The sequence below is a fragment of the Bombus terrestris genome, chromosome 16 (genome assembly GCF_910591885.1).
Source record: "Bombus terrestris chromosome 16, iyBomTerr1.2, whole genome shotgun sequence".
NCBI classification, from domain to species: domain Eukaryota; kingdom Metazoa; phylum Arthropoda; class Insecta; order Hymenoptera; family Apidae; genus Bombus; species Bombus terrestris.
This window is the reverse complement of record NC_063284.1, coordinates 7,564,325-7,592,195: the sequence shown is the minus strand read 5'-3', so window position 1 is coordinate 7,592,195 and position 27,871 is coordinate 7,564,325. Positions and strand designations below refer to the sequence as shown.

Genomic DNA, 27,871 nt, shown 5'->3' with positions numbered 1-27,871 from the left:
TACAATTTGTAATTTGACATTTTATTCATTCCAAGAAACAAAACATACTGTATACATATTACAACGTTAGGCAAATTATCAAAAACCGTCGATCGAAATATATTCTTCCCCCTGGAGGAGAAATTTCTTTTTCGTGTATGTTATTTATCGTGGCAAGCAGACGTTTCGTCTTGTAGCGCAGGAATTCGGTGATTATAAAGCAATTGCGCAGCAAGATACCAAGAAATAGGTTAGGTTACTAATATAATATGGATATGGGATTTATTGAAATATCAATCGATACGTTGATACTATACGTCATACGTTATCGCCATATCGTATAAGTACTTAGGTACAATGTGGTTGTGCATTGCAGTTTCATAGAAAATATGCTGTTAGCTTAAATTACGGTACTCATGGTATTTTCGTTATTGCCCCGTACCACGTCAGTCCAAGTAGCGATGTCGTGTGTCGCCAATTCGCCAATTCACCAATTCATTGAATCGGCTCCGGTTTAGAGCAGAGTTTGAGAAAATCAGTCACTGCCAGCTCTATTTTCTTCGGCACCCTCCTAAGAACATGACATACGAACGATGCGAAGATGTTCCAGGAAAATGTCGCGTACAGTGTTGTACGTAAGTTTTAGCGATGGCAGTGAATAAAGTGAGCCCTTTTCGCGTGACTAACGATAAGAATTTTTTCTCTTTGTTCTTGCATCATTCTTCTTATTCTTCAATTCTCTCTCTCTCTCTCTCTCTCTCCACACACACACACTCAGAGTAGTTCCGTTCCTTTGTCTCCTTCTGGTTCTCGTTTGGTTCAACCGAAAATCAACATGTTGCAGATTCTCATAGCTTTTTATACCAGAACAGATAGTGATCTCCCTCGCTGATCTGTAGGTCATCCACACCTAAAAGATTGTTCTAGTTAGAGCATAGTAATGGTGTTGGGATGATGATATGCATGTACATACATATGTCGATATGTCGATTTAGGACGAGGAAGTGACGCATGAAATACTCTTGGTATTAAGGATATATGTAATATGTATATAGGATGTTCCATGTAACTGGGACAAATTATAGCTATAGTAAAAGGTAAAAGATAGAACAAAATTTCATTAGACAAAATTAAAATCTTTTGAGTGATACATGTTCTAGAGTAGGTGACTACTCCGAAGTTGGTAACCTTTTGAATATTTTAAGATCACCTCCATTTTTTTAAATAGATCTATATACCCATTTATTTATACACCAATCGTTGAATCGTTGTATTATCTATAAAAGATATATATACATATACAATAAAACATATAGATGGAAAATTGCTTAGTTTAAAAGAGATTTTAACATTAATTTTGTAAAATCTTATTGTTATCGTATAAAATACGAAGAAGACGATGCAGCACTTGTATGTTTATGTTTTCCATATCTCCCATATACTCGATTTAATGAACTTTATATAAAATTGAAATATCCTTTAATTCTATTACTTCTGTATAGTGTATAGAGAATCAAAAGACACAGCGGTTGATATGTAGAAAGATTTATAAATCTATTTAAAAAGTAGAGATGATCTTAAAATATTTAAAATCCTATCACTTCCAGAATGGATACGGATATACATACACACTGGACCATGTATTATTCGAAACTATTCAATTTCGCGAAATTCTTTTCTATCTTTCATCGTTTCAGAACTATGTATAACTTGTCCTAATTACGTGCGGCACCCTGTATATACGAGTCTAAGGAAATTTTAACAAGAGACGCCAATCACCCAAGTCTGACACCTCGAATTTGATAAAACTTTGTAGATTCATATGTAGTGTGCAAAATATTGTATAAAATATTTTTTCACATTTAGGAAGTCTCAACAGCCATTACAATTGATGTCGAATATTTTTTTGAGATATCTTGGAAATCTCTATTAGAGATAGAGGAATTGTATAATTGTCGATCTTGATGTTATTCAAATTAATGTTATGACGAGCAATATTTTTAAAATTTTTGAGAGGATGAAAGGTACATTTAACCTCAAAATAAAATACAAAGACAATTTTTGTAATACGAGTTTGATTAACGATATCTTCTGGTGCATCATAACTGCTTTCTAGTGAAAAATAGAAAACATGACTTATCATGTACTTTCTCTACAGTCTTCGTACAGTGACTAACAAAAGGAAAAAATTGTTTACATATTTTCAAATTACTAATAAATAATAAATAGTTCGTATGTTAATGGAATAAGCAACACGACATTTGAATCATCCCCTTTTGTACAAACCAAAACATACAGATGTAGTGCCATATTGAAATATTGACAAATTAATAAGTAACCATATAAATATACATTATAATACAATACAAACGTTAGAAATAGTATTATGAATATTATTTTACTTTTATCTTGATTATCTATGATAATAAATAAAAAATAACAAGTTGATAGTATAGTGGTCCCTTGATTGTACTGAGCAGTGTATTTTTCCGCTTTTACATACCCCCAGGTGCAACCAGTTGATTACCCGGTGGCGAGGCTGGATCTGGCGGAGAAGTGAGTCGATATAACAACCAATAATGATAGGACATTGGTTCCTCTTTGTAACCTGCTATTGTGTGAACATAATGCCCATTCGGCCATTCGGATGCAACAAATTGGAAATGCGGTGACATTTCTGCGGCTAGAAGCATCACTTCGTAAAATGTTTCGTTTTTAGATGCGGTCACTATCAAACTGTATGTCTCGTTTACGTTGCTGCCAACCCATAGAGTGTAAGAGACGTTCACCATAATCGGTGTTGCAGCGGTAACGATCATACCATCGGTATTGCTCGTGTTGAGCGTGTTTACTGCATTATTGCCATTGTTCCCGTTATTCCCATTGTTTCCATTAGTTTCGATATTCCCAACGGTAACATTACCCGCGATACTGCCTCCAGAAATTACAGATATCGATACACTGTCGTTGCGATTGCCTGGAATCGCCGCTGGCTCTGCGGCATTGCATTGAAATATTTGTAAAATTGTGTAACTGTAGCATACAGGTAGCAACTATACCGTAGATCGGGCTCAAAAAATAGCAATTTCACTTTGGAATATAATGTCATAAAAAAAACTATCTACGCTACATGAAAAAGACTGTTTGTACCCCAATGCCTTTTATACAGGGTGCTTCAGAAAGTTGCTATCAAACTTCAGATGCATGTAATGTAGTACTCATCAAAAAGAGCAAAAAGCGGCCCACGAAAATATTGTTAATTATCGGTACCATCCGCTTCACCGATATCGATGACTTTTCAATATGTCATAGAAATCAATATTTTGAGCAACTTTTTCCTATACGTGTAACCACTGCTCCGCCTTAGTATTCGAGATATTTGCAAAAACTGTCAATACTACTACTGTGAATTCTGCTTATAATTGCGTGTCCCTTACAGTACCAGTGTTATTATTAATGGGATAAAATCGCGCCCAACCAAAACCTGTATAAATTACAAACAAAAGATATGAATTAGGTTAGGCGTTACAATATATGCGACCACCGCATCGAGGCGAGACTTAAGGTTCGTTAATGCAGACATATGTATACGGTGTCACGCATGCGCAATTGAAAATTCACTGTGAAGGAATTCACTGTGGTGATACCGATAACTTTTGCCAATGTCTCGGAAACTAAGGCTGAGCAGCGATTTATATGTACACATAGGAAAAAGTTGTTCATACATCCAAAAATCATTAAAATCGATCAGGTGGATGAGGTATCGATAATTACCGGAACTTTTTATGCGTATACATATATAGGATGATAAAAAAGGGAGGTTCGTTACTCGTAGGATTAGGTTTTGAAAAGTTATTCAAAATGTAATACGCTGCCCCGTCATATACATACATACATATAGAAGAGAGAAAACGACGTGTATATATGCGCGTCTCAATGTCTATGTGTCAATACAAAATGCCAGTGAGACAATTAGAATTCCACGTCCAGGAATTTTAGAAAGAATATGCAATTCTCTGATATGAAGGAGTCAAGCGCATGTAGAAATGGAAGGAGCACATGGAGGGAATCTTTTGTAATCAGGAAAAAAAGAATGTCAGTCGCTTTAATCGAAACAAAGTTATTCACAATTTTAATAACGTTAATTTTTCGACCCATGCTCATTAGAACTTTTTTCATGGTTTGACGAGTACCATCTGCTTTAAAAATTACGAACCTCTTTTTCCTACCACTCTGTATTATATAAAACACTTTGAAGTCTCATTAACAATGTAAAAAGACAATAATCGAAATCATATTGATAACATTTGAAACAGATCTGAAAATCTACGTACAAATTATGTATTAAATGTATTAAAAGCATACACTTCGCGAAGATAACCAAAGCATTTGAGCAATTGAATTGAAGCAATTCAATTACTTGTTATATTAATAAGCCATAATACATATATATGTAGTGAGTCTCTAGTTATTAGTACAAGTATTAGTCTTTACCACTAATTGTACACGTATGTTTTAAAATTATTATTCATGTTGTATACTAATTTTTCATTAGCAATAATTGTATGTTTGCAATAAATGTCTTGTAGGTTATAGACATATATATTTTCGCATTGCTTTCAGATTCAACTATTATGATCGCGAACATCGATATAACGCTAACAAAATTTCAAAGAGTTTCGCATAATGCACATAATATACCCATAAAAAAGGTTCCGTAGTAAGTGTTCGTGGGCCAAATAATTGAATGTATTGTATTATATTTGACTAAATTATTCTATGCTCATACGCGATAAGTTACTAAATTACTCGACTAACGATTACTGGACGTGCCTGTATGAGCCTTTATGTGTATGAAAAAGAAGAAAAGAGGAATGACGAATGGGAAAAGTACTTACCATTACCACTTGTAGTGAATTTCGGTAATGAAGTTTCGCTAGGTCCTTGTCCGCAATCAAGCGTTCTGATACTCGCTAAACCGCGTGGTGTCACTCCTAAAAGTGCTTCAGCGGTCGCACGAACATCACCAGCGAAAGAACCATCGGCTCGTTGCTGACTGGCTAACCATGCTAAAGCAGCTGATCTATTCCAATTATCAGCAGGCTCATTTTCTGCTTCCTCGAGGGCTTGCATTACTAAGGCCGTTGTACGAACGTCTCCGAAACTACCATCGAGTCTTTGCTGTTGTGCTAAACCAATCGATGGTTTGCGCACAAAATGATGGAGATTTCGATGTCTGTGGTCCTGAACGATGCACCTTAAGGCTAAGATTACCATTGCGACGGTATCTAAGATCAGAAAGAGAAATTATAAGATGAAGGAAAGTGATTGTTTTGAGAAACCAATTCGGAAATAGTCTAACAATAAGAGCTCTTTCATATGGGGCTATAAAAAGTAATCGCACGTTATCGTATTTACTATAGCACTTACATACTTGTTAGAGGCAATGCATTTTCTTCACGACGTTGTAGCAGATAGCTCACCGCTATCTAACCTTACCGTAATTTGTGACTAGGCCGAGGGCTCGGGTAAGGACCTTGGTAAGACGCTTGAGTGCATGTTTGAAAAGTCAATAGCCGGCGCGATCCCATGACGTTGAACTATGAAACGAAGCGTCGGTGATGCTACTGTTTAGAGTTTATAGAGCTTATAGAGAGGATGCGTAAGGTAGTTGACTGACGCGACGCAAGGTCACATTGCCAAATAATAAAGACTTTATCTAAATCTAAAGTCTAAAGGATTTGGCCGGATGAGTAGGGAAGGCAATGATACCTTTTTTTGTAAGCGGACTGTGACTGTGAAGGACCGCGCGACACTTATTTCTCCAGAATCTTGAAGGAATAAACCTATCCTGACAAATTTCTAGCATACTAATTAATTAGATACAGGTATGTACTTTCATATGTCTGCAAAAATTTGGTACTGAGAAAATGAAATGTGTGTAGAGCCTGATAAAAGAAACGCTTCAATGGAAAATAAGGATGTTTGCCAATTCTTTAGCCAATGTATATACGTATATCGCAATACGTGTATGAGATATACTTTCGAGACTAAAATATGGGAAATACTCATGTGATACAATATCCATATAATTCCGTAACAGGATGTCGACCATTTGCTCTTGAGTGATACTTCATTTCAAACAGTCAATTATCCATTATATTAATAAAGCGGTAATAATATTCAGTGAGATCATAGTTAACACTTATTATGTGCTTAGATATACGTTTGCAATAAATATTTCATAATTTCTCTGTACAGTAGTGTTCGCTTTGATGTTCGGATTTTTGCCAAAAGTTCTTGGAAATAGAGTCTCGACGTGCAGGCCCCTCTCTATACACGTTATAGGTTTCATGAAATTTGCATCAGCATCAGTTCGCCTCGGCATTACCAATTCTTCTCAGTATTATTATGTTGATTACAAAAATTAAAAAATTAAAAGTCTGGAAGAAATGGGCATAACGATGGTTAATCGAGACAAAGAGATTTTTTAATTCAAAGGATTGATAAACAAAATTCAATGATAAGAATCTACTGTAAATTATCTTCGGCTACCTTCAATGGTATGCTTAGTATGCTACCCTCTACCTCTACGCGTTGAAACTTGCATCCAAATCGGGCTTTTCTCGCCACTTAAAATCGGATTCTGATCTTTTCATCCATACAAGTTGCTTTTGATACCGATTCGCTGATATGGAACTACATGAATAGTAACATGTATCGTAAAATCTAAGTGTCGATGCATGCATCGCAACATGTCTCAACGTGTATAGGAGCCTTTACGTTGTTGCCTCATTGCCTCACTGCAGGCCTCGTGCTCTCGTACCCGATATCAATATCTCACTCACATTCGTTCTTTCGTCTTCCCTCGCGATCAGCTAAATTCTCAGAAGTCACCAAGCCAGATAAGCACGCAGATTTGCCCCAGACTGTGAAAGCTAAAGCGAACAATACTGTGTATTTTCCGATTGGTTTCATATTGCGATACATATAATTATGATACTCGTGTCTTATTGAGTTACTAACGACATTTTAAGAAGTTTTGTATAACACGCATCCTCTGTATATTCATAGATACCAATGTTCGAACACAAATGTTTATAAATACTTTGATGAGCCTGCGTATCCCCATATAAAAAAACTCTTAACAACTCCGACTCAATCAGGAGAATATCGGGAAACTCTGAAAGCACTCACCCACGTTGTGATCCTGAGCAGCGTTCGCAATGTCAAGCAATCGACGTATCTGTCTTTTCCTTACATGAGCTTGTGCGTTGCACGCAGCTAGCGTTGTAAGGGCGAACTCATAGTCGGTCGGTGGTTCGTGATGTTGAAGCGTCCCAATCAAGTCGTGACCGTGAAACTGTCTTGGATCCGTGCACATGGCGTTTAAGGCAAGAGTGTAGCGTGCTAATCGAACCGGTGAAAAACCAACTTCTCTGTGTCTATAGAAAAATGCTGTCATTATTTTTTGAATGAATAATAACAAGTCTGCGGATTTTTACGCATTCATGCGGAACTTAAGGATACAAAGATATACGAAACTCATACAAAATACAAAACTGTTTAAAATATATTCAAAATAGAGTGTTCGCTATAATCTTTAATAGGTAAAACGCATGTTTGCTTAAATTCTACTTCATTAATTGACTGTATGAAAACATAAATTTGCAAAAAGAGGAATTATCTAAGTAATTATCGATATCTCACCCATTTCATTTCGATAATTTTTAAATATGATGAAGAAATCAACATACTTGATTATACTTACAATACTTGCAAAATACTGTCGTTACCACTACACTGAATTCTGTCTACAATTGTGCATTCGTGACAGCGTATATTGTCAGTATTGGTTGCCAACCGGTTCACAACGGCGCGGTAGATGAATAAAACAAAACAATTTTTGTCCTTTGTTTAACGTTCATATAGGTTTGGATTCGATCCCATTTTAACGCGCCGATGTGAGGTGACCGGCAACCAATACTGACACATAGGCTGTCATGGGCGCACTATTATAAGCAGAAGTCACTGTAACGACACACCGACAGTTTTTTACGAATATTTTGGAAACTAAACAGTTGCATGTATAGAAAACAGTTGTTCAGAATCATATTCAAAAGTCATCGAAATCGGTGAGCTGAGCGAGATATCGATAATTACCAAGATCTATAGCCGAATTTTAATTAAAAAATTTTAAATTTTAAACTTTCACGGTGTTTACTAGATGACAAATATTTTTTGACAAACGTATTTGTGATTCTTCGGGTTTCGATCCCGCATCTAACAATACATTGCGCTTTATTTTATTCCTCTTTGGAGTTCCTTTTCACTTTTCTGTCAACCTACAGTCAAAGATGAAATACACAAGTCCAGAAGCAGATATAACACAAGAGTCAACAACCACCACAACCCACTAGTCACCCAACTACTGGACATGGCGGACCAGATCCGCAGACTAAAAAGAAAATACCCTCTAGATTAAATCCTTAGTTTCTATTAGAACCAACAATATAAAGCTATTATAATCCATGTCATTGTATCACGCCAAATTAAGTTACTGAAAATTCTCAACGAGAATTGATTGTAAATATTCTAATAAATAAAAAAAAAAAAAAAAAAAAAAAACTTTTCTGTCCATTAAGGATACGTTCGAAACTCGAAGAACTGCAAACATGTCATGATATCTTGACTTCCTAGAGAAGGACGAACATGAATGAGGATTGTTTTTGCTATAGTTATAAATCATTCAATTGTGAACGTCGTCCAACTACGTATAGATCCTTGTACTTATCTGTACTACCGGTTGTGAAATTATTAAAAAACGAGTATTTTTTACCTCCATAATAACAAGACTATTTCTAGCTCCATTTGTTTGCTGCTGAGTTGCAGTTCGAGGGGAGCGGCAGGTGCAACATTATCCTCTCGCGAGAGATTGCTTAGTCGGAGAACCAGCAACACTCGATGAGTGTCGTTTCCCCAACCAGCATTTTTATTTCGTTGACTCCATAACCATGCAGTTGCTCGTTCCAAAATGTCTTCCGCATCAGTACCGCTTGAAGTGGACTCTGTGATGCCTCCCACTATAAATTTAATTAATTGTCTGTTAACTTTCTTTTATTTTTATTGTGTATCCTGTACAATGACTCATGAACGTATTTGGACTCTTATATATAGTAATTTCTTGTAAAAGTATTATCTGTGTGTGGTGTACGAAACATTTTGAAATTTCACTGGCAATGATCCGATAATCGTGAATGTATTGGTGAAGTTTGAAACAAATACTCTTTTATAAAATACTCTTTTCATTGTTTTAACATCTAAAATCAAGCTTACAAGTAGCCTCCCATATTTTCGGATAGCTTCTATTGTAGATTGTAATATATAAGTCGGATGAAGAAGATTCTTCTTTTATTAACACAAATGCCATCGACATTACTCCAAGCAGTGAATAAACATAATTTAATTGTAAATGAAATGTAAAGAAAATATACATTATATATCATCGTTCATTTTTTCTAATAGAACTCAACAAATGTATAATTTATTGAGTTTATAAGATGGTAATAAGTATTGTTCCTAATTATTAATTTAGTAGCTTAAAAATTATGTAGAGACCACAGTGTGTTTAGAAAAGGAAGAAGATCTTTCTCCTTAAAGAAACTTCTTCCCGTAATTACCTTTCCGATTTCTTCGAATAATTTGTTATTGATTATTAATTATTTATACTAATAATTTAAAAAGTTGAAAGTACATATTTTTCCGATAATATACCAGAAATGTAAAAATATGCAAAAAATCGAAACAACAAAAAGACTGTAGTCATTTTATAAATCATTCTGAATTCTTCGTCTCGTCACTATATTACACTATCAAAGGGTTTATATCCAAATCGATGTGAACAGATGAGTCACGAGTACAAAAGGCTAGAACTGCAAAGAAAAACTATACCTTTGGCATAGGCCACATTCAACGTGCACAAACACGCTAGAAACAGGACCATTACAGCTGCCATACTTGCTCTTCCCCACATTTTCACCGATGATCGCACGATATTACCTGAAAGACAACAAATATTAACAATAATTAAAACGTTCTATTACTTTTCATCGCCTAATTTCATCTACACTGCGTTTCATAACTATGAAACCACCCTAAAATTTTCAATTTGAGGCTAAAATATTCTGTAGGGAATATCTTCAGATTTGTTTCAAATTTTACCAATATAATACCTATACAATCAATACAAATATCATATATATATAATCCAGTCTCATTACTATACTATACTGCGGATTTTGATACGTTTAAAAAAAAATTTCAAACTAATTTAAGAATTCGCATGATATCCAAAAATACAGAAAATTTCCAGAAAACGGAGTATTCGTTACAATGTTTGACATTTTGAACTTGTAAAACAATGTTCTATGTAGCTTTCATTTTTTTTCATTCTATCGATAAAAATATGAACGAATATCGCAAGTCAACCCGTTACAGTGCCAATGAAATTTCAAAATATTCCGTATACTTAGCCACAATATACCCACAAAAAGCATCTACAAGTTCATTCAATATTTATACACATTCAAACATTTTCACGAGCCGTCTGAGTTCTCTAACATTTTTGTTCCTTCCAGACAATACGTGTAATCTGTCCTTTTCTAGGGAAAAGTATCGTGTAGTTTGTTTTTGGGGGAAAAAAGGGAAATGACGAATCGATCGAAGATTCTTGAATGATTTTACAGTTATGAAACACAGTCTATGGCATTATTAAATATTACTTTGTATTCACACTATTACTTTCAGCCAACTATTCTTATATTCTTCAGGATCTTGAAAATCGCTCGATCATTCGTTTCCTTAATCGAGACCCGATTGCCAATACGAGTGTTCAGTGGTCAAGGCCAATGATTATATTCGCATATATCAGCAATGATAAGTATAAATGTGCAGAAAGTTGACAAGTAACGGTCACACCGGCAAAAAAGACACTATCACCACCGCGGCCACGTTCGACGTCGCTACGCCCGCGGAAATGCTACTGGGAACAACGCGTGGGAATATTGCGTGGGATCGATATCGCGGCATTCGCCATCCTTCCAGCCGACGTACATATATACACGCTACTCTCTGACTGTATAGGTAAATACATGTGCATGTGTTCTCCTTTTCTCTGCTGGAGCCTAGTTGTTCGCCTCTTTCTTTTCATGTCACTGTCTCTTACCCGCACCTACTTGCCAACACCACCGTATTCTCTTCGCACCCTCTGTCCCACCTTTGCCACAATCATTATCATTTCACTCCCTTCTGCTATTCTTATCGGCTTATCAACTCGACGTATTGGCATAGTGTATAAAATTCGATTACTTATGTAATAACTTAAAGAATAAACAAATTTTTGTACAAGTCAATTTGTACAATTTTTGTACATTCTTGAGTTTGTTTCAACGTCTAGAATCCAAATGTGTCCCACTGCAAAAATGTCTTTCGACGCTCTGCGTATGGTTCCGACATTTTTGAAATTTCGTTGGTTTTTTTTTCATTTTTCTGGCAATCACAGCGAAGGCTACGAAATCTGTTATCGATAAAGGAACCATGTGTTTATACGTACGTGGATTTGGTTTTGCAGTAACTGAGCTACAACGGCAAGGAAATTTGTAATAGGCTTGATAATTATAACTCACATTTCCTTCCTTTTCTTTCGATTTGTCGAATTTGTACGGTTTTGTACGATTTTGTACTCGAAATAGAAAAAAAGTTACATAAAGTTTGGACAAGCACGAAAAGTTACATAAAGTTTGGACGAGCACAAAAAGAAAAAGATAACTCCCTCTGCTTTCTACACAGATCGCTTTCGCGTTCGATTCTTTTCCTTCTTTCAAACCCATTTTTTTATTTATTCGTTTGTTTGATTTGACGTAAAAACTGACAACATTTAGATACAACACAAAAGCTGTCATTGATTTTATTCAAGAACTACATTAGTATTAATACTAGATAAAGAAAGGATAACAAATACAGTAACATTCATACTGAATTTTGTCCTGTAATATTTGATCTCGTCCCATCGTGTCAACTACTAAAATATTAAAAAACGAAATCGAAACAATTCTATCCTCTAACAGATACGCGATTCAGCTCAACGGTCAAGTAGAATCGACGTATTTCAAACAAACATAAAATACCAAAATTTTGCAAATACACATGCACATTGTGCATAATATACAATTTACTTACCTTATCGAAAACGTGCTACTTAAAACACACGTCTTTGAACGCACGTTCACTTAAATGTTTAGGATATTTTTCGGTATTAATATTGCCTAAGAATACGAGGGTTGGAGTGAGGCACGTTGAATCGAACAACTACTGTTAAGAGCGATGCAATGAGAGCGCATAAGGGGTGCAAAGGGTTTCGAGATCGCCCTCTTTCTCGCTCGTTATTGCAGAACACAGATTGGCGCGCCATGTTTAAGATCACGCTACAGATACGAAATAAAAATAACATTTATTTCGTGACCCACGAAAGTATTTAGACATTCACCATGAAGGAAACTTTTATATATTATATTATATATTTTACATAAATTACGTTAAATCTGTAATGAGATATGATTATCATGATTAGATATATGATAAAATTTGAAATCAATACAAGAATGTATATACATACAAGTAGAGAAGTTACAAAACTTTATATCTAACATATGTTTGTAGTAATTTATTTAGTAAAATATTAATATACAGGGCATGAATAGACATCTTAAACATAACAGATCCAATGTTGAGCCTTATTAATATATATAGCTGATAGTTGATTATTTAAATAGTTTTGTGATTTCTGACAAATATAGTGACTACAAAAAATATTTGTACTTACATAACCTTATCTTCCAATGCAGCGTTTTTTAGCAAGTCTTGCATTTCATTTCCACAGTATCAATTCTTTGTAATTATATGAAAGTATTACTAATGATAAATGATATGAAATTTAATATGTAATTGACATGAAATTTAATACTATTAATTTACTATTGTACTTGAACGTAACTAATTATTATATAAGTAAATGTCATAACAAATACAATAGTATACAAATACTTGTTTTAGTTATTAATCAAGCTTACCGTAATCAATATCACAATATCAGATGTCTCACCCTGTACGTGTCAGGACAAGGACAATCATGAAATGTACGTGTATAACAAATGAAAGATAGATAAAGTAAACATTCGTAGATACGAACAAATAGTCAATGGATACTTTTCATATATTGACAGAAAAGATTTGCTAATTAATTAAAGATATCAAATTTTCTCTAGACGAAACGATAAAAAGGATTAAAAAATATGGCGACGAGAGCAACTGCGCAAGAAGAAATGTTATCAATACAAGAAAAGTTAATCCTCACTGGACAGTTTATCAAGATATACTGGAAAATATTGTTTGCTATAACCTGGGCTTTGATACTGATTCCACCGCTGCTCGCATATAATTATCCGGTATCAGACTTGATAATATCTAAATTAGTAGTATAGTACACACACACACACATCGGTACTCGTTTCAAATGTGACACAACTATATTACATGTATAATTAAAAATGAAAAAAAGAAAAAAAACACACTTGATCATTAGTTTACTTATTCTATAAATTTGTTTAATAAAATATTGCCATTATGTTTGAAAGGCTTCAAAACAAAATAGTTAAAATATTGCTTAAAAATATTTCTGTTGAAAAATTAAGATCTTCGAGTTGCGTGATACATATAAAGCAAGCGTGCGATTTTTATGTATCTATAACAGAATATGATGATAGAATATTCGTTTCATCATATTTGTAGGAAACTAGATGCGCCTACACTGTATTAGTGATGGCTGGATATTGGATCACTGAATGTTTCCCCATGGCAGTTACCTCGTTGATTCCACTGGTGTTATTCCCAATATTTGGAACATTAAGCACAGCAGATACTTGTGCTTGTTACATGAATGACACTATAATGGTGTTCATAGGAGGTTTGGTTCTTGCTGTCGCAATTGAACACAGTAATCTACATCTACGAATCGCCCTTGGGGTGATGAGAACAGTTGGCTGTACTCATGGAAAATTACTTGGCGGTCTTTGTGTTGTAACTACTTTCATATCCATGTGGGTTTCAAATACTGCAGCAACTGCCATGATGGTGCCGATCATATTTGCGGTTTTGAATGAATTAGAACAGGTGCGATATCTAATTTTGTTCTCTTCTCTTTTTAATTCTCTTCTTGTGTTACTTATTGTGTTCTTTTCAGGCTGGACTCTGCCACGTCTTCGAGGAGCTACCGAGTCCTCCGGGATCAACGGACCCACCGTAAGATATGGAACGAAATAATATGAAAGATAAACAAAACATGAGTAAGGAGGGAATTAGAGAATGAATAAGCATTAGAGCCGGGAGGAAGGGGGGAGGGGGAAGAAAGAAAGAACAATAAAGGAAAAAGGAAAGAAAGAAAGAAAGAAAGAAAGCAAAGAAGGAGATAACAATTTTTTGATTCTAACATTACACATCGTAGGGAACGGGAACCAACCAAGATAACGAAAGCTTATTTAATGGCCGCAGCGTACTGTTCAACTTTCGGAGGTACAGGAACGCTCGTAGGCACCGGTACTAATCTCACTTTTAAGGGTATTTTTGAAAGCACATTTCCTGGATCCGAGGGCATTAGCTTCACGCATTGGATGATCGCACAAATGCCACAAATGATTATTAATGCCTTTTTAACGTGGCTTTACCTTCAGCTAATGTTCATGGGTTTATTTAGACCCCATAGCAAAGATGCACAGATAGCGACTATTGGAACCGAAGGAGAAACGATTACTAATCAAGTAATACGAGTAGTTGTTAATTTCTTACACGATTTTCTTTCATTCATTTATTGAATCTGTTTAAAAACTGTTTAAAGGTGATACAGGAAAGATACAAAGAACTAGGTGACATTACGTTTCACGAAGCAGCAGTTTCCATCCTTTTTATTACCTGTATATTTTTATGGTTATTCCGAAAACCAGGTTTCATACGAGGATGGTCTGAAGCAATAACAGAAATGTTAAATATTTGTTTACACACGGTTCATTTATCTCTTATAATGAAAAAAGAACTCACGCACGTATAAATACATATTCACTGTGCAATTTTACTCATCTATGAATTTCATTGACAGAGATGTTCGAGATTCAACGCCTGTCATATTTATATCTATCATGATGTTTTTCATTCCGAAAAATTTGGATTTTCTCCGTAGCTACAACAAAGACCGTGAGTATAAAAGAGGCAATTATGTATGGGCAATAGTTCTTCTGTATAATATAACTTATCTGTTTATCTATACATTATTTTTGCTTTCGTAGCCGGTGAGAGACCCGTTAAATCTTCAGAAGGTTTGATCACATGGGACGTGATCCAAAGAAAGATGCCTTGGAGTTTAATGTTTCTTTTGGGCGGTGGATTCGCGATATCCAGAGGCAGCATTGCTTCCGGTTTGGCTAAAAAGGTCGGTGAGACGTTGGTGCCGCTACGATACTTGCCCCCTGTATTGATCATGCTGTTTGTTTGTTTGTTTATTGGCACTATTACGGAGTTCACTTCCAATGTCGGTATCGCAAACATTACTTTACCAGTCGTTGCACAAATGGTAAAAGATTACATGAACATGATAATGCTATTCAATAATTTATCCTCAGCTTGTTAATAATCACTTTATTGTACAGTGTGTTGCAATGGAGATACATCCCATGTATTTAATGGTACCAGCAGCTATATCGTGTTCTTACTCTTTTCGATTACCAGTTGGTACACCCCCAAATGCAATCATATCAGTCGTCGGACAACTTCCAACCAAATGGCTAATAATAGGAGGTTGCGGTCCTTCTATATTCTCTCTCATAGTAAATGTTATTTGCTTTGCTATGTGGGGTACTTTAATTTTTGATGTCAAAGGATTTCCAGACTGGGCTAAAAGCAGTCACCCAGCCAAAGGAAACCCATGAAATCGTATATTTCATTCTTCCCTTTTTTCGTTCTGAGTTTTCTCTCAGTTCTCTTATGCTTGTAACATATATCGTATTTCGTTCATTTCTCTGTTAAATAAATGTACACTGATTAACTGTGTTTAATTGCCAAATTAAAATATTATTCATAAGTGAATATAATACACTCTGTGTGAGAGATGACACGGTATATACGTGAATATGTATATAATTAAATAATAATCGCCCGAAATACAATCACCGATGTATATAACTTCGATTAGTAAACCAATTAGATTTCGATTACTATTCATGTATCGAAATTTAATATAAACTTTATTATAAATATAATTTATAAATATATATAACATTTATACCGCAATGCATCAATGTAACGATTACGTCGGCTGCGTCTTTAATACGGATGATTATTACGTTGGCTGCGTCTTTGATACGGATGATTCAATCTTTTTTGGACTCGAATTAATTTCTTGCTGTTCTAATCTACGATGTCGTAACATAGTTGATAGTACACCGTTAAAACTTGCAGTCTTCTTCTTAGCACTTCCTTTTGGAGTGCTTTCTCCAGTTCTACGAACCGGTAATCTCGGTGACGACATCTCATCCATAAAATCAAAGTCTGACTTCTCTTCTGTCCTAAACAAAAATACAAATGGAATTGATACAATGGAACGAAAATAAACTATGATATGATAAGCTATGTACTAGAATTATATGATAATCAGTGACTCATGAAAGTATTTGAGTACAGAAACTTTTTACAAATATATTATGCACAGTATATGAAACATTTTGACATTTCATTAGCACTGTAACGAGAGACAAGTATCATAATTATATTGATAAAATTTGTAGTCAATCTGAAAATGTAATAGAAATTATAAATTATGAGTGTATACTGTGAAAAGATCTGAAATAGTCAATTATTTTTAGTATAATCAAGAGACAATCTTGTATCTCATATTATGGCTAAACTTCATTATCACCTTAAGTGTTGAAATACTTCTGTGAGACACAGTGCATCAATCTCAACATTTAAAGTTAAAATGTGAAATAGTAGATACTTGTACTCCTGCGAGCCATTATCTTGTTGCCGATTGCTTGAAGGAATAGGTGATGGTCCTCTTCTACCTGGACACTTCCAGTCGAGTTCCAAAGCTCTGTTATTGGCTTCGAGGGCCTCGATCAATGTTAGAATATCGTCGGGTTTCAAAGTCCATTCGTTCTAAATGAGCACGAAGGTAAAAGGAAAAGGGAGAGAGCTGAACGAACTGAATAAAGAACATTCTATTAGTCCTTCCTCCATCTTTTACTCACTTTTCCATCCATTTCGTATTTCTCGTCGTCTGAACATTCTATCGACCAATCTTCTTCGTTGCGCTCCATCTTTTATCACCTCCAAGTTATATAAGGATCTCAATGAAATAATTAATATAAATCGAAGTAAAGCATGTAGGATCAGGTTAAGACAAATTCAACACTTAACCTCAAACAAAACCATTCGGCTAACATCAGTAGCCATGCCAATCGTAATAACAAAATTTAGTTACCGATAACGTCGCTAGTTGTCGCTATTGATCAACGTGTAAATTCAAAATTTCGAATGCGTAATTAAAAAAATGAAATCAAATCAACATAGTCGTCGTATATATACGTATAGAAAATATATGATATTATAAATAGACGATTAGTATACTACTTTCTGTTTGAAATAACCAATTAAATCCAATTCGCCCTTTCAAAACTCCAGAACTTAATGGTTAATTTTGATACATTTCATGTTTATCTAAATAATGTAGACATTTGTGAAAGGATAAGAAATATGACATGATTAAACGATAGAGAAGTAGATCGACAAATACGATATGGCGAAATACCGAGTATTGAATATTATCGGCACGAATGTTCTTTCCCACGATTTTCATATCATGCTAAATCATGTCACAATACCATGATACGAATGTTTGTTTAGCGCAACATGCTACCTTTATTCGTTTAAAGAAAGGAATATGTATGTACTTTGATGAAATGAAACTTCTACCAAATTTATTTATTCCAGGTGATCTTATTTTCTTTTCGGCTATTCGTATTACATGATCCTTTATCTCATGCCTTCTTTATACTATATGAACGACTGTTCCTCTCGTTTGTTCATACATGTTTATCAATTTTCGATTGGTCAAATTTAATAAAAATAATCATATACGCAAAACATATAGCAAACTTAAAACTTTAATTAAAAAGTCTCTCTTTCTCCCTCTCTCCTTCTTTCTCAGTGTGCTCGCGCAAACTGTCCAATAACTAAATATGTATATGTTATGTCTATAAACATCTGTTGGTTGCGGACGCTCGCACCCAACAATACCATTAAGCGCTCAACGAAGAAACGTGTTATTTCTCGGCAAAGTCAATATCGAAATATCAACGATAACTACCTGCCAACAATTTGACAAGAATGAATGAACAGTCGAGACTAGTACTTGATATAATCCCCTTTAAACGATTGTAAAAATCTGAGAAAGAGAGAGATTGTGCCGCATTAAATAGTAATAAAGTGCTATTTTCCTCTTCACTCGCAACATGTTTAAAACCATTTGGCATTTGTTTCTACGAGAAAGGTGTAGTGTAACGTAGCTGCTGTGCCGTGCTGTGCTGTTTTTTTTTATCTCTGATTGATATTTGTCCTTTCTAATAATTCTAATATTCAAGGAGCTAAATGAAAATATGTAGAACAGTAATATTTATTATTCCATTTTGCTGATAGAAAATAATTTCAGTGAATCGATGTTGAAACATGTGTGATATTGAAATGTGAGGAAGAAGACCAAAAGCTCGTTTCTGTATTTGATCGATTACGTATGGAAAGGACAACGGAATAGAAATAGATCGAATCTTTTCTTCAAATACAATACAGCTAAATTAGAAAATCGATCGAAAAATTTGAAGATGGAGTTGAAACGGATAGAGAAAAGACAAAAAGCTCCGTACAATGGGGATCTTTGTCGAGCGATCTTTCCGATATATTACCTTGGTAAATTGTGTGGTGTGGTTCCAGTAAGATTTTACGTGCACGCTTCTGAAGGATGTCAGGCTCGTTTAAATATCATAGACCTCGTCTATAGGTAAAAAAGAGCAATGAATGAAATAAATAAATATAAGAAAAAGACCATAGTGTACAGGACCTTTTTGATTCAGAATAATCCGTTAAATATATACTGATAAAGTTATTTGGTTTCCTCCTGATGTACTCTGTATAAATTGAGAAATCCTTTGATAACATGAAAATTTTTGTTTCTACTGGGAATATTTGAATAGAATTAAGTAACGATGCACGTTGTGCGTTTCGTAGTTTGTGCGCACTGATACTACTGCTCGGCGCGGAAATTTGGGGCCTATGGCGAGATCTGAAAGACGGCTGGGAGCACAGTACCAGACTGAAATCTCGGACAGCGATGATCGCGACATGGAGCGATGTGCTTGGAGTAATGAGCTTAACGGTCGTTTGTATCGTTGGCTCCCCTTTCCGATGGAAATCCCTGCAACTTGTGATAAACAAATTAATCGAGGTGAAGAGTCGTTTTATAAATTTCTTTTACCATTCCATCAACGGTCGAAATGATAGTAAAGCGTTTTCGCATTTTCATTTCAGGTAGATAGAAAAATCGGTGTATCGTCTGCAAAGAAAGCTCGAAGGTTCACGATTTGTTTAACGATATATAGCCTCGTCCTTCTCTGGTTCAATTCGTGTTTAGACTTTTATTCATGGAGTCGCAAAACAAAAAACGAAACACTTACTGACAAAGGCCCTATTAACTATGCACCTCTATACGTAATGTACACCGTGATCATTTCGACAGGAATCCAGTATAGCGTGGCAACGTATAATATAGGACAAAGATTCGTTCGCTTGAACAGTAGCCTGAAAAGTATGTTGGATACAAATAACAGTAACAACGACGATGCGATCGGTTATTTTCGAAAATTTTCCGAAAGAGGTAAATAAAATAAGTCGGAAACGTAGAATAATATTTTTTCATATGAGCCTTCGTTTTCGAAGATGTAAATATTTTAACGAATATTTACAAAGTTTCCTGTATGTACTTTCCCCTAATAATCTATGCTTAATCTTTAATCTTTCATTTTGTCGACCAATACAACCGGAACGATATATTTGCTTAACCCAAGCAGCTAACGACATTGGAGACAAGAAAGGATGGAACATTACACCAAAACGGCAACTCGTATTAGGCAGCTATAGATTGTCACGGAAGATGGATGGTAAGTTTGCTAAATAATTAATGAAAACTGATCGGTAGAAGAATACATTAATTCGACTTCACCTATCTTGATTATTTACAGAAAGCAAAACCTACGTAAGCAGTATATCTGAATTGATAATGGTTCATTCTTTACTTTGCGACACAGTATCCCTCATAAATGCTGCTTTCGGTGTCGTACTACTAGCCGTCACTATATCCTGTCTATTACATCTAGTCATCACACCGTATTTCTTGATCGTGCAAGCTAATGAAAAACACGAATGGATATTTCTAGTCGTACAAGTTGGATGGTGTATCTTTCACATAAGCAGAATGCTGATAATCGTTCAACCTAGCTATTCCACAGTTGCGGAGGTAAAAGATGAGAGAAAGCAAAGTGAAGAGGGAAGAAGGGAAAAACGATAGTTTAAAACTATTTCGGTTTCAGGGAAAAAAAACGGCAGCTCTCGTTAGTCAGTTACTTTCTTGTTGTTTTGAAGCAGACGCCCGACGAGAATTGGAAATATTTTCGCTTCAATTGTTGCATCGACCTTTGGAGTTCTCAGCATGCGGACTCTTTTCCTTGGACAGAAACTTAATAACGTCGGTAAGAATTCTTGATTACACGTATGAAAGCAAATGCATTTAAGCAATACGTAAAACATATATTATTATATTTATATTGATTGTGTGCATGTACGCACATATGATTTAGATCGCGGGAGTTATAACAACGTATCTCGTTATCCTGGTACAATACTGAGCAAGAGAGGAAGAGTGATAGAGAGACAATCGCATATTACGATAATGACATTTAATATACCAATTCTCGTAAACAGCGGTAATATACAAATACAAGTTACTCGTATCGTAATCCAACTACTAATAATAACGAGTTGTTCCATCGATCGAACGATCGACGTTTAATTAAGAGCGCACCTCGTACGGTGTCTAGAACTAGACGTCAGTCACAGCCTATCCAAAATATTCCTCGGCCTCGTCTTGCTGTATCTCTGAGAAGGGAATAAGATCGCCTAAAAACGGGAAACTTGAATAGTCTCGTTTGAAGAAGCCAGGTATCTCCTCGTTGAATCAACTTATACGCCTATGTATACATACGATTGTATAAGACAAATACAACCTATCGTATACTGACTCATTTTCTTTCACTTTGTCCGATGCACTCTATGCACTCTTTTTCGTACAAATTACTCTAGCAATAAATATTGGATCGCTCCAAATATCTAACTGTGTGATGGTTGGCTATCGGCTCGCGCGCGACCTATACGTCTGCTTGCAACACACATCATACAGACATAAATGATAAACGTGTGAATGTGTATCGCAGCTGACTTATCGTATTATGGATACACTTTCTGCATTGTTGAAAACCAAACAGTAACCAGATTGCTGCGAATGTTACTTCCTCGAGGTTCCTCGCTCGCGCGAGAGTGTTCAATTTACCGTGGCTGCTGTAACCGGAGGTTGCGCTTTTTGATGCACAGCCTGCAGCAAATTATCGCAGCAACTATCTTTCGTCAGGTTCAAACCTTTCGATCTTTGACAAGTCATCAAGTTCTCAGAATTTAACTCCGCATCGTTTTCTCCTTTGTTTTGATGACGAGCATTACACTGACAAGGACTTGTGTGCCGATGAAGTCGAGAGAAACACTCGCTACAAACTCTCACGGGATTATACAGTTGTTCGCTGGGTAGTGGTGTCGAATTCTCGGAACAATCCGCACAGAAGATCTTACCGCAGCATCTGCGATAGATGAGCAAATAACTCATTGTAAAATTATATTCTTGTATTCATTCTACATTGAACTGTATTATATAACTAGTTTATCCAAAGATATTACTAAACAGTGATTACGACATTACAAATGTCACTGCTCTGTGTGCCGCGTACCTGCAATGATGCTTACGTCGTCCCAGCCAAAATTCCGTATCGCATCCCATGCATCGACTTACCGCATGATCGGGTACCCAGAGAATAGGAGCAGGACCCAATTCTTCCACTGCTTCCCAAGACATGTCTGAAGGTAATGATTCTCCATGATCGCCGGTACTTCCAACTGAATCTGGTAACGATCCCTGAAACAAAAAATCATATTCAATCGACTTCCTTTAATTATAGCTCTGATATTTTCTTTCTTCTTTTTTTTCTATCTTTCTTCTTTTTTTCCTCCTTTCTTCTCTCTCCCTCTCTCTCTCTCTCTCTCTCTCTCTCTCTCTCTCTCTTTCGTGAAAGTGTCTTATTAGAGAAACTGTATTTATTTTTCAATAATGTACGTTTTGATTACTTTATGTGGAATAATTTGTAATCAACTCACAATATCATCAACACGATCGATCTCTGCATTATGATTACAAACTTGCTTGATCAGAGCCATTCTCGTCGTATGTAATTCCTTTCTTAACGCTTCCTCCTTCAACTGAAAAATAATAAAAAAAAAAAAGAAAGAAAAGAAAAAGAAGGGAAATAACATCATAATCTTCCAGTTCCAAACATCTCTTCCTTACTATTATGCTCATCGAAATTAGTACCTTATGTTCCACGATAATCTGTTGCACACGCATCTGAACGTCACAATGTATAAGGGGAAGACCATCGACATCGTCCAATCTATCAGGGTTATCTGGTACCGTATCTTGATAAGTTGGAGAAGCTGGACAAATGCTACTAGGTGTTCTCGATATCTGCGGTATGCTAGTATCACTAACGTCACTACCCTCGTTATGGTTATGATTGTAATTTCGATTGCAAGAGCAACCGATTCGACTGGTCGCGTTGTTCTCGATCCATGGAGATACAATGTCCGGTGACGAATTTTTCTCCATTTTGCTGCTTGAAAAAATAAAAAAGAAACTTGTGTTGTTTCGTTCGATACGAATTCAAATTATCGACTCTACTTTTACATTTTGAATTTCGGACTCAAACTCAGGATCAAATAAATATCAAGTAACAATTAAGTTATCCGTTATCTAGTTAATTAGCTTATTACGTTTGCATTTAATTCCTTGTACCGTAGTATGTACGGCAATACGTATGTAGTGGTACTTACGTTTCTTTATCAATCGCCTCGAGTACAGAATCGTTACTTGGTATTAGTGTGTCTGTTGAACTGTCTACCGATGGATTTACTGGCGAGTCGTTCAAAGTTTGCGTCGTCGTTGTGTAACTTTTCGCTTTGTCCTGATTCTCTGTTATGTTTTTCTCTATTGTGTCACTAATAATACAATTCTCCGTGCAATTATGTTTTCCTTTCTCGCCTATTTCCGTGTCGAGCGTTAACGAATCAAATTTCCTGTCATTATATACAATAAATGATATAACATTTTTTTGGTTCTCGATTCATGAATACTTTATATTCATGAATAACACAAACTAAACAAAATGACGTACTAAACTTATTTTCACATTGGACTTGTTTTATCAAAGATTAAATTAAGATAATTACTTCTCTACTGAAGCGCTTGGATCGCTGAGTCGACGGTGAAGATAGGCCGCATGATCGGGAGTGTGCATAAGATCACCGTATGAGCGAGTTTTAGTCATTTGTCCCTGTGGTTCTTCGTTCTCACCACCTTCGATATCTATCATCGTTACTCTTTGTTTATCGTCTCTGATGCCGAGAGGAGATTCCATAGAACCTAAATATACTTCGGACCATAAAACAAGGTCGCGTACGTTACAACTTGGCCATAATACCTAAAATGTACAAAAATTATTCTAAACATACTAAATGGCTGAAATGAAAAGCAATATGTTGCTTATTATATAACAAAACTTATGCGAGAACAACGTATAGCATATGCTGTACAGAACTGACCGAACGACTAATGACGACTTTATTACGGCTGGTATATACGATAAAAAATATCTTACTTGATTCTTTAACGGAGAGTACAAATGATTTATGAAAGAACTGGAATTGAGGAAACGCCAAACTGAAAATGTACGTTCCCGTATTCTTAACTGAAACCTTTCTTGCCTCGTGTTGCAAAGAAATGTGCCAAAAAGTTGTGAATATGTATGCTGTGCAAGTTTCACCTAAAATCAATCAAAAGTGTGCCAGCTTTAGTAGATTAGCCTTCCGATAATCGGCCAACTCAATCTACTTGATTTTTTCAAAATAGATACGTATGAATTTCTAACTACTTACAAGGTACGCAGGAGACATTTGAAAACTGCATTTGAATTGTAAAATTAGCTGATGTACACAGTCAAGCCATTGCAAAAATACTGGGCATCGCTCGTTCGGATCTTCGCAGCCAACAGTTTGCCCGCAACGATCCGCGAATTTGTGTCCAAAGTCTAACCATTCTCTCTCACATAAAACTTGGAATCCCTAGCAACGATCAAGTGAAATAACGAAACGATTATCAATTGCAAATAACAAACAAGAAACGAGAAAAGTACCTTTGGCATACCTCCATAGTTCGATAATAAGGATCGAGAAGAATCTGCGCTAAAGCGACTATCTGTGGTGTTCTATCCCAGCCGTCGCTACAATGCACCAATACTGGCCGGCCGTCTCTTTCTATCGCCGACGCTACAGTCACCGCAGCACGTAATAATCCAGACATATGTTGTAACCATCGTGTCCCTTCCAGAAGACTGAGCCAACTGTATTTTATGAAAGAAGATTAGAAAAGTTTTAGATCGTTTCACTTCCAATCGTAATAATAGCATAATAATATTGGTTTAATATGAAAAGGTAAAGAAAACAAATAGAATATTTACTTAGGTTGATCCGCATCTGAGGCACAGAGTTGTCTCACCGCGTGAAAACTCTTTCGTATCGAGTGAATATTTGGTAAATTCATAAATTGTATGTCACAACTAGGATAATATTCGGGACACTCACATCCACCACCACGAGCTCTATTCGCCACAGCGGTTGTATATGATCTAGCATCCACGATTAAGACTTTCTGCAAACAACATATGCTAATTCGTTAAGGATCATCAGTTTCAAATATTTATATAATTGGAATCTTTTTTGATTTGATGCTCACCTTTGTTCTATTTGACGTGACGCTATCATCGGTAGTATCGGGATAGATGATAGATGAATCCATCATCGTCGATTCACCTTTATCATAGGAACATGCATCTGAGAGGGCCTTTAAAAGATGTTCGTCATCTGGACTTCGCCATCCGAGCCATCCAACTTCTGGCTGACTGCTTCGTGCTATTACTGCGCCATTATTTACGTGCCTTCGAAATTATGAAAGACGAGAATGTGACATACTATAATAAGATGCATAATAGGGATACTTCTCGTTTTATATATCAACATAAATACTTCTTTCTTTCTTATTTCTTTTTTTTTTTTATACCTCCAAACAACGGCAGGGATTCGTCGAAAACTCCTAAATTTTGCCACAATCTCAAGTCTGTCATCAGGAATGCAGGAAGGAACCAGAAGCAATGGTGGATAGGATGGGCATATGCGATAATCTTTATTGATTTGACTTATGCGCCATGTACCATGCAAATTAAATTTTAGTCGTTCCACCTAAGAAAAGAAAGTGAAGAGATTAAATTATATTTAAATTGTGTCTTATCTACATGTATTTACTTACAAGTTACTTACTTCTGAATTAAAGGTAGCATTATACGATATGTTATCTTTCCCTAATTTGGTATTATCTTTGCCTTCCTCGATAGACCAAGCATAATATGCAAAAGCAAATATATCTTCTATACTCTTTCGTGGGTAAGTCACCTTATGTAATCGTTTAAACCATTCCAAACAATGTTCGTTTGTGGCAAAGACACAACTGAAATCATTAAGTTGTTTTCAATATCAAAATGATAGGAATGCTATAAGTTTCAACAAAATACAAAAATTTCATACCTCAGTGAACGAGCATCCTTGCAACCAATATGCAGGAAAAAAATCTCTTTAACTTCTAGCTGTTCTATTAAACCCAGTGGAATATTGTAACATGCTTGACTTAATTGTAAATAGAGTCTATAATTAGAAAGAGCCAACACTCCATCCGACGTACGTCCAAGTGCTACAATGGATTCCCCGCTCAAAGGTGTAAATGGTACTGTAAGTGTTTGATCCTCGCATTCGAAATGCGTATGCTTTGGAAATAATTCCGAAGCATGTAAATGACAAATGGATTGCAAACTTGTTGGCTCTTCAGAACTCTCCATCTCCTCTCTATGTGACACATCATATACAAACTTCAGTCTGCTTCTTGAACATGAAAAGTTCTAATTGCGGGCTATATCTTTCTTACATAGTTTATAGACATAATATGGAATTGGATTACTCCAATTTGTCACAGATATATACTAGTTCTAGTTATTTACTAGCATATATTAAAATATGCGTTTGGCCTGTTTGTTTCAATACGTTCAAGTAATCACGAATATACGTTATCGAAAATTTATAAACAGTCGCAGTATCATATATTATAACGATTGATAAGTATATGATCGTTTGAGCTATGGATAAACAGAAAATTCGTTAAACTTATTTGAAATAACACGATGCATCTATAAACGAAACATCGACGTAACATAAGCGATAGGATTTTCGTTTATTATCGCTTATCGATTTGTGTCATTTTGGGACATTACCATATGCAGAAATATCTTGATAAAAATATCTTAGAACAAATATATACAAATTACAAAAAAATGTATTCCATCTTCATAAGATGAAAATGTTAATTTGTATTTACCTAGATATCAAGAAATTTATATGATAAATATAAAAAATCTATCGAGACAGTAGAATCGTTTAAATCGACATATGCATATTCGTCAACTGTCGAAGGTTGATAACACTATACAACCGATTTAATTGCATACAATTACCAAACTAAATAAATTTGTATCCATGAGAAGGTTCTAAGAAAACATTGAAGAATAAGAGAAACAATTTCAACTAAAACGATCGAAAATTGCTTGTGTTGTTTTTTCTAGAGAGCCGTAATAAACGAAAGGTGACAAGTTTACAACAACAACGATGTCTCACCTTGAATTGCGAAGTTTCTCCGCGATGGACGATATCCAACCGTTCTGATACTTCATACAACATCCATGAACAGTCGTTTACACAAGGAGTACAATGTGGACATTACTCAATTAAGAGAGAGCGAGAAAGAGAAAGAGATAGAAAAAGAACATTTCCCCGTGTAGGAAAAAATATAACGATTTTGACGCCAAACTTGAAAGTATCTAAGTATTTCAGATTTGTTTTTAGCAGGTACGTAGATAGCTTACGGTATAAACGATTCCGCTAGATTTATGCCAGCTCAATCCAAACGCGATCACTTTTCGTTACGGCAATTCAGGGGAATGGCCAGCATCACAAGGAGCGATCTCCATTAATTGAATTGTTTGCTTCTCTTCCCTTTTTTCCTTTTCTTCTTTCTCTTTTTTTTAATATATTTTTTAATTAAATTAAGCTTGTAATATCACGAAGGATTCGATTTCAGATTATTCTTCCTGAAAAATACTCGTTCTACTCAATGTGAAAGTTACACTGACAGATTAGTCCATATACAAATCAAGCCGCTTTTCCATTGTTCGATACGCTTCTTAGTGTTCATTTTCAACGAAGCTATGTT

The 27,871-nt window shown here is 35.5% G+C and overlaps 5 protein-coding genes across 13 annotated transcripts; 2 read left to right on the top strand and 3 right to left on the bottom strand.

The window, feature by feature from the left end:
- LOC100642782 (uncharacterized protein CG3556) lies at positions 1-13,374 on the bottom strand. Of its 6 annotated transcripts, none has more exons than XM_012317909.3 (7): positions 13,107-13,374; positions 9,931-10,038; positions 8,819-9,062; positions 7,177-7,424; positions 4,878-5,267; positions 2,483-2,974; positions 1-889 (listed from the first exon to the last, which is right to left on the bottom strand). In XM_012317909.3, the coding sequence occupies exons 2-7, from the start codon at positions 10,010-10,012 to the stop codon at positions 828-830; spliced, it is 1,518 nt and encodes a 505-aa protein (XP_012173299.1). In that variant the 5' UTR covers positions 10,013-10,038; positions 13,107-13,374; the 3' UTR covers positions 1-827. The 6 variants fall into 6 exon arrangements, with proteins under 6 accessions (XP_012173299.1, XP_012173298.1, XP_003401877.1 ...); XM_012317908.3 differs by lacking the exon at positions 13,107-13,374 and adding an exon at positions 12,860-12,934; XM_003401829.4 differs by lacking the exon at positions 13,107-13,374 and adding an exon at positions 12,217-12,422.
- On the top strand, positions 11,104-16,250 carry LOC100646882 (protein I'm not dead yet). The gene is made up of 10 exons (XM_020867258.2): positions 11,104-11,121; positions 13,090-13,172; positions 13,302-13,481; positions 13,825-14,205; positions 14,276-14,334; positions 14,537-14,849; positions 14,927-15,069; positions 15,185-15,279; positions 15,372-15,655; positions 15,732-16,250. The coding sequence occupies exons 3-10, from the start codon at positions 13,329-13,331 to the stop codon at positions 16,008-16,010; spliced, it is 1,707 nt and encodes a 568-aa protein (XP_020722917.2). The 5' UTR covers positions 11,104-11,121; positions 13,090-13,172; positions 13,302-13,328; the 3' UTR covers positions 16,011-16,250.
- LOC100643346 (PAXIP1-associated glutamate-rich protein 1) lies at positions 14,863-18,357 on the bottom strand. 2 transcript variants are annotated; one of them, XM_020867257.2, is made up of 5 exons: positions 17,328-18,357; positions 17,075-17,235; positions 16,367-16,646; positions 15,127-16,100; positions 14,863-15,050 (listed from the first exon to the last, which is right to left on the bottom strand). In XM_020867257.2, exons 1-3 carry the CDS (start codon positions 17,394-17,396, stop codon positions 16,421-16,423), a joined length of 456 nt encoding a protein of 151 aa, XP_020722916.1. In that variant the 5' UTR covers positions 17,397-18,357; the 3' UTR covers positions 14,863-15,050; positions 15,127-16,100; positions 16,367-16,420. The 2 variants fall into 2 exon arrangements, with proteins under 2 accessions (XP_020722916.1, XP_048269265.1); XM_048413308.1 differs by having other exon boundaries at positions 15,131-16,100.
- LOC100643101 (gustatory receptor for sugar taste 43a) lies at positions 18,355-21,424 on the top strand. 2 transcript variants are annotated; one of them, XM_012317913.3, is made up of 8 exons: positions 18,355-18,628; positions 18,788-19,132; positions 19,360-19,576; positions 19,660-20,005; positions 20,199-20,288; positions 20,370-20,644; positions 20,718-20,876; positions 20,985-21,424. In XM_012317913.3, the coding sequence occupies exons 2-8, from the start codon at positions 18,957-18,959 to the stop codon at positions 21,030-21,032; spliced, it is 1,311 nt and encodes a 436-aa protein (XP_012173303.2). In that variant the 5' UTR covers positions 18,355-18,628; positions 18,788-18,956; the 3' UTR covers positions 21,033-21,424. The 2 variants fall into 2 exon arrangements, with proteins under 2 accessions (XP_012173303.2, XP_012173302.2); XM_012317912.3 differs by having other exon boundaries at positions 18,355-19,132.
- LOC100642665 (myotubularin-related protein 3) lies at positions 21,067-27,871 on the bottom strand. Of its 2 annotated transcripts, none has more exons than XM_020867253.2 (15): positions 27,277-27,871; positions 26,140-26,490; positions 25,876-26,062; positions 25,619-25,797; positions 25,295-25,496; positions 25,020-25,210; positions 24,707-24,902; positions 24,439-24,624; positions 24,162-24,326; positions 23,734-23,984; positions 23,338-23,580; positions 22,820-23,120; positions 22,606-22,707; positions 22,182-22,366; positions 21,067-22,034 (listed from the first exon to the last, which is right to left on the bottom strand). In XM_020867253.2, exons 1-15 carry the CDS (start codon positions 27,330-27,332, stop codon positions 21,725-21,727), a joined length of 3,105 nt encoding a protein of 1,034 aa, XP_020722912.1. In that variant the 5' UTR covers positions 27,333-27,871; the 3' UTR covers positions 21,067-21,724. The 2 variants fall into 2 exon arrangements, with proteins under 2 accessions (XP_020722912.1, XP_020722913.1); XM_020867254.2 differs by having other exon boundaries at positions 22,820-23,117.

Coding starts and splice junctions, on each gene's coding strand:
- LOC100643101 (XM_012317913.3), top strand. CDS start 18,957: ATGGAGTTGAAACGGATAGAGAAAAGACAAAAAGCTCCGTACAATGGG. Junction 20,006..20,198: donor TCGAAAATTTTCCGAAAGAG/GTAAATAAAATA, acceptor TAACCCAAGCAG/CTAACGACATTGGAGACAAG. Junction 20,289..20,369: donor ATTGTCACGGAAGATGGATG/GTAAGTTTGCTA, acceptor GATTATTTACAG/AAAGCAAAACCTACGTAAGC.
- LOC100642665 (XM_020867253.2), bottom strand. CDS start 27,332: ATGAAGTATCAGAACGGTTGGATATCGTCCATCGCGGAGAAACTTCGC. Junction 25,211..25,294: donor TCACGTCAAATAGAACAAAG/GTGAGCATCAAA, acceptor TGTTGTTTGCAG/AAAGTCTTAATCGTGGATGC. Junction 22,367..22,605: donor TCGATCGTGTTGATGATATT/GTGAGTTGATTA, acceptor TTTTTGTTTCAG/GGATCGTTACCAGATTCAGT.
- LOC100643346 (XM_020867257.2), bottom strand. CDS start 17,396: ATGGAGCGCAACGAAGAAGATTGGTCGATAGAATGTTCAGACGACGAG. Junction 17,236..17,327: donor AATACGAAATGGATGGAAAA/GTGAGTAAAAGA, acceptor GTGCTCATTTAG/AACGAATGGACTTTGAAACC. Junction 16,647..17,074: donor AATGGCTCGCAGGAGTACAA/GTATCTACTATT, acceptor ATTTTTGTTTAG/GACAGAAGAGAAGTCAGACT.
- LOC100646882 (XM_020867258.2), top strand. CDS start 13,329: ATGGCGACGAGAGCAACTGCGCAAGAAGAAATGTTATCAATACAAGAA. Junction 15,070..15,184: donor TCTGAAGCAATAACAGAAAT/GTTAAATATTTG, acceptor TTTCATTGACAG/AGATGTTCGAGATTCAACGC. Junction 15,280..15,371: donor CCGTAGCTACAACAAAGACC/GTGAGTATAAAA, acceptor TTGCTTTCGTAG/CCGGTGAGAGACCCGTTAAA.
- LOC100642782 (XM_012317909.3), bottom strand. CDS start 10,012: ATGTGGGGAAGAGCAAGTATGGCAGCTGTAATGGTCCTGTTTCTAGCG. Junction 2,975..4,877: donor ATTCACTACAAGTGGTAATG/GTAAGTACTTTT, acceptor GCAATGCCGCAG/AGCCAGCGGCGATTCCAGGC. Junction 890..2,482: donor TCAACTGGTTGCACCTGGGG/GTATGTAAAAGC, acceptor ACAATCTTTTAG/GTGTGGATGACCTACAGATC.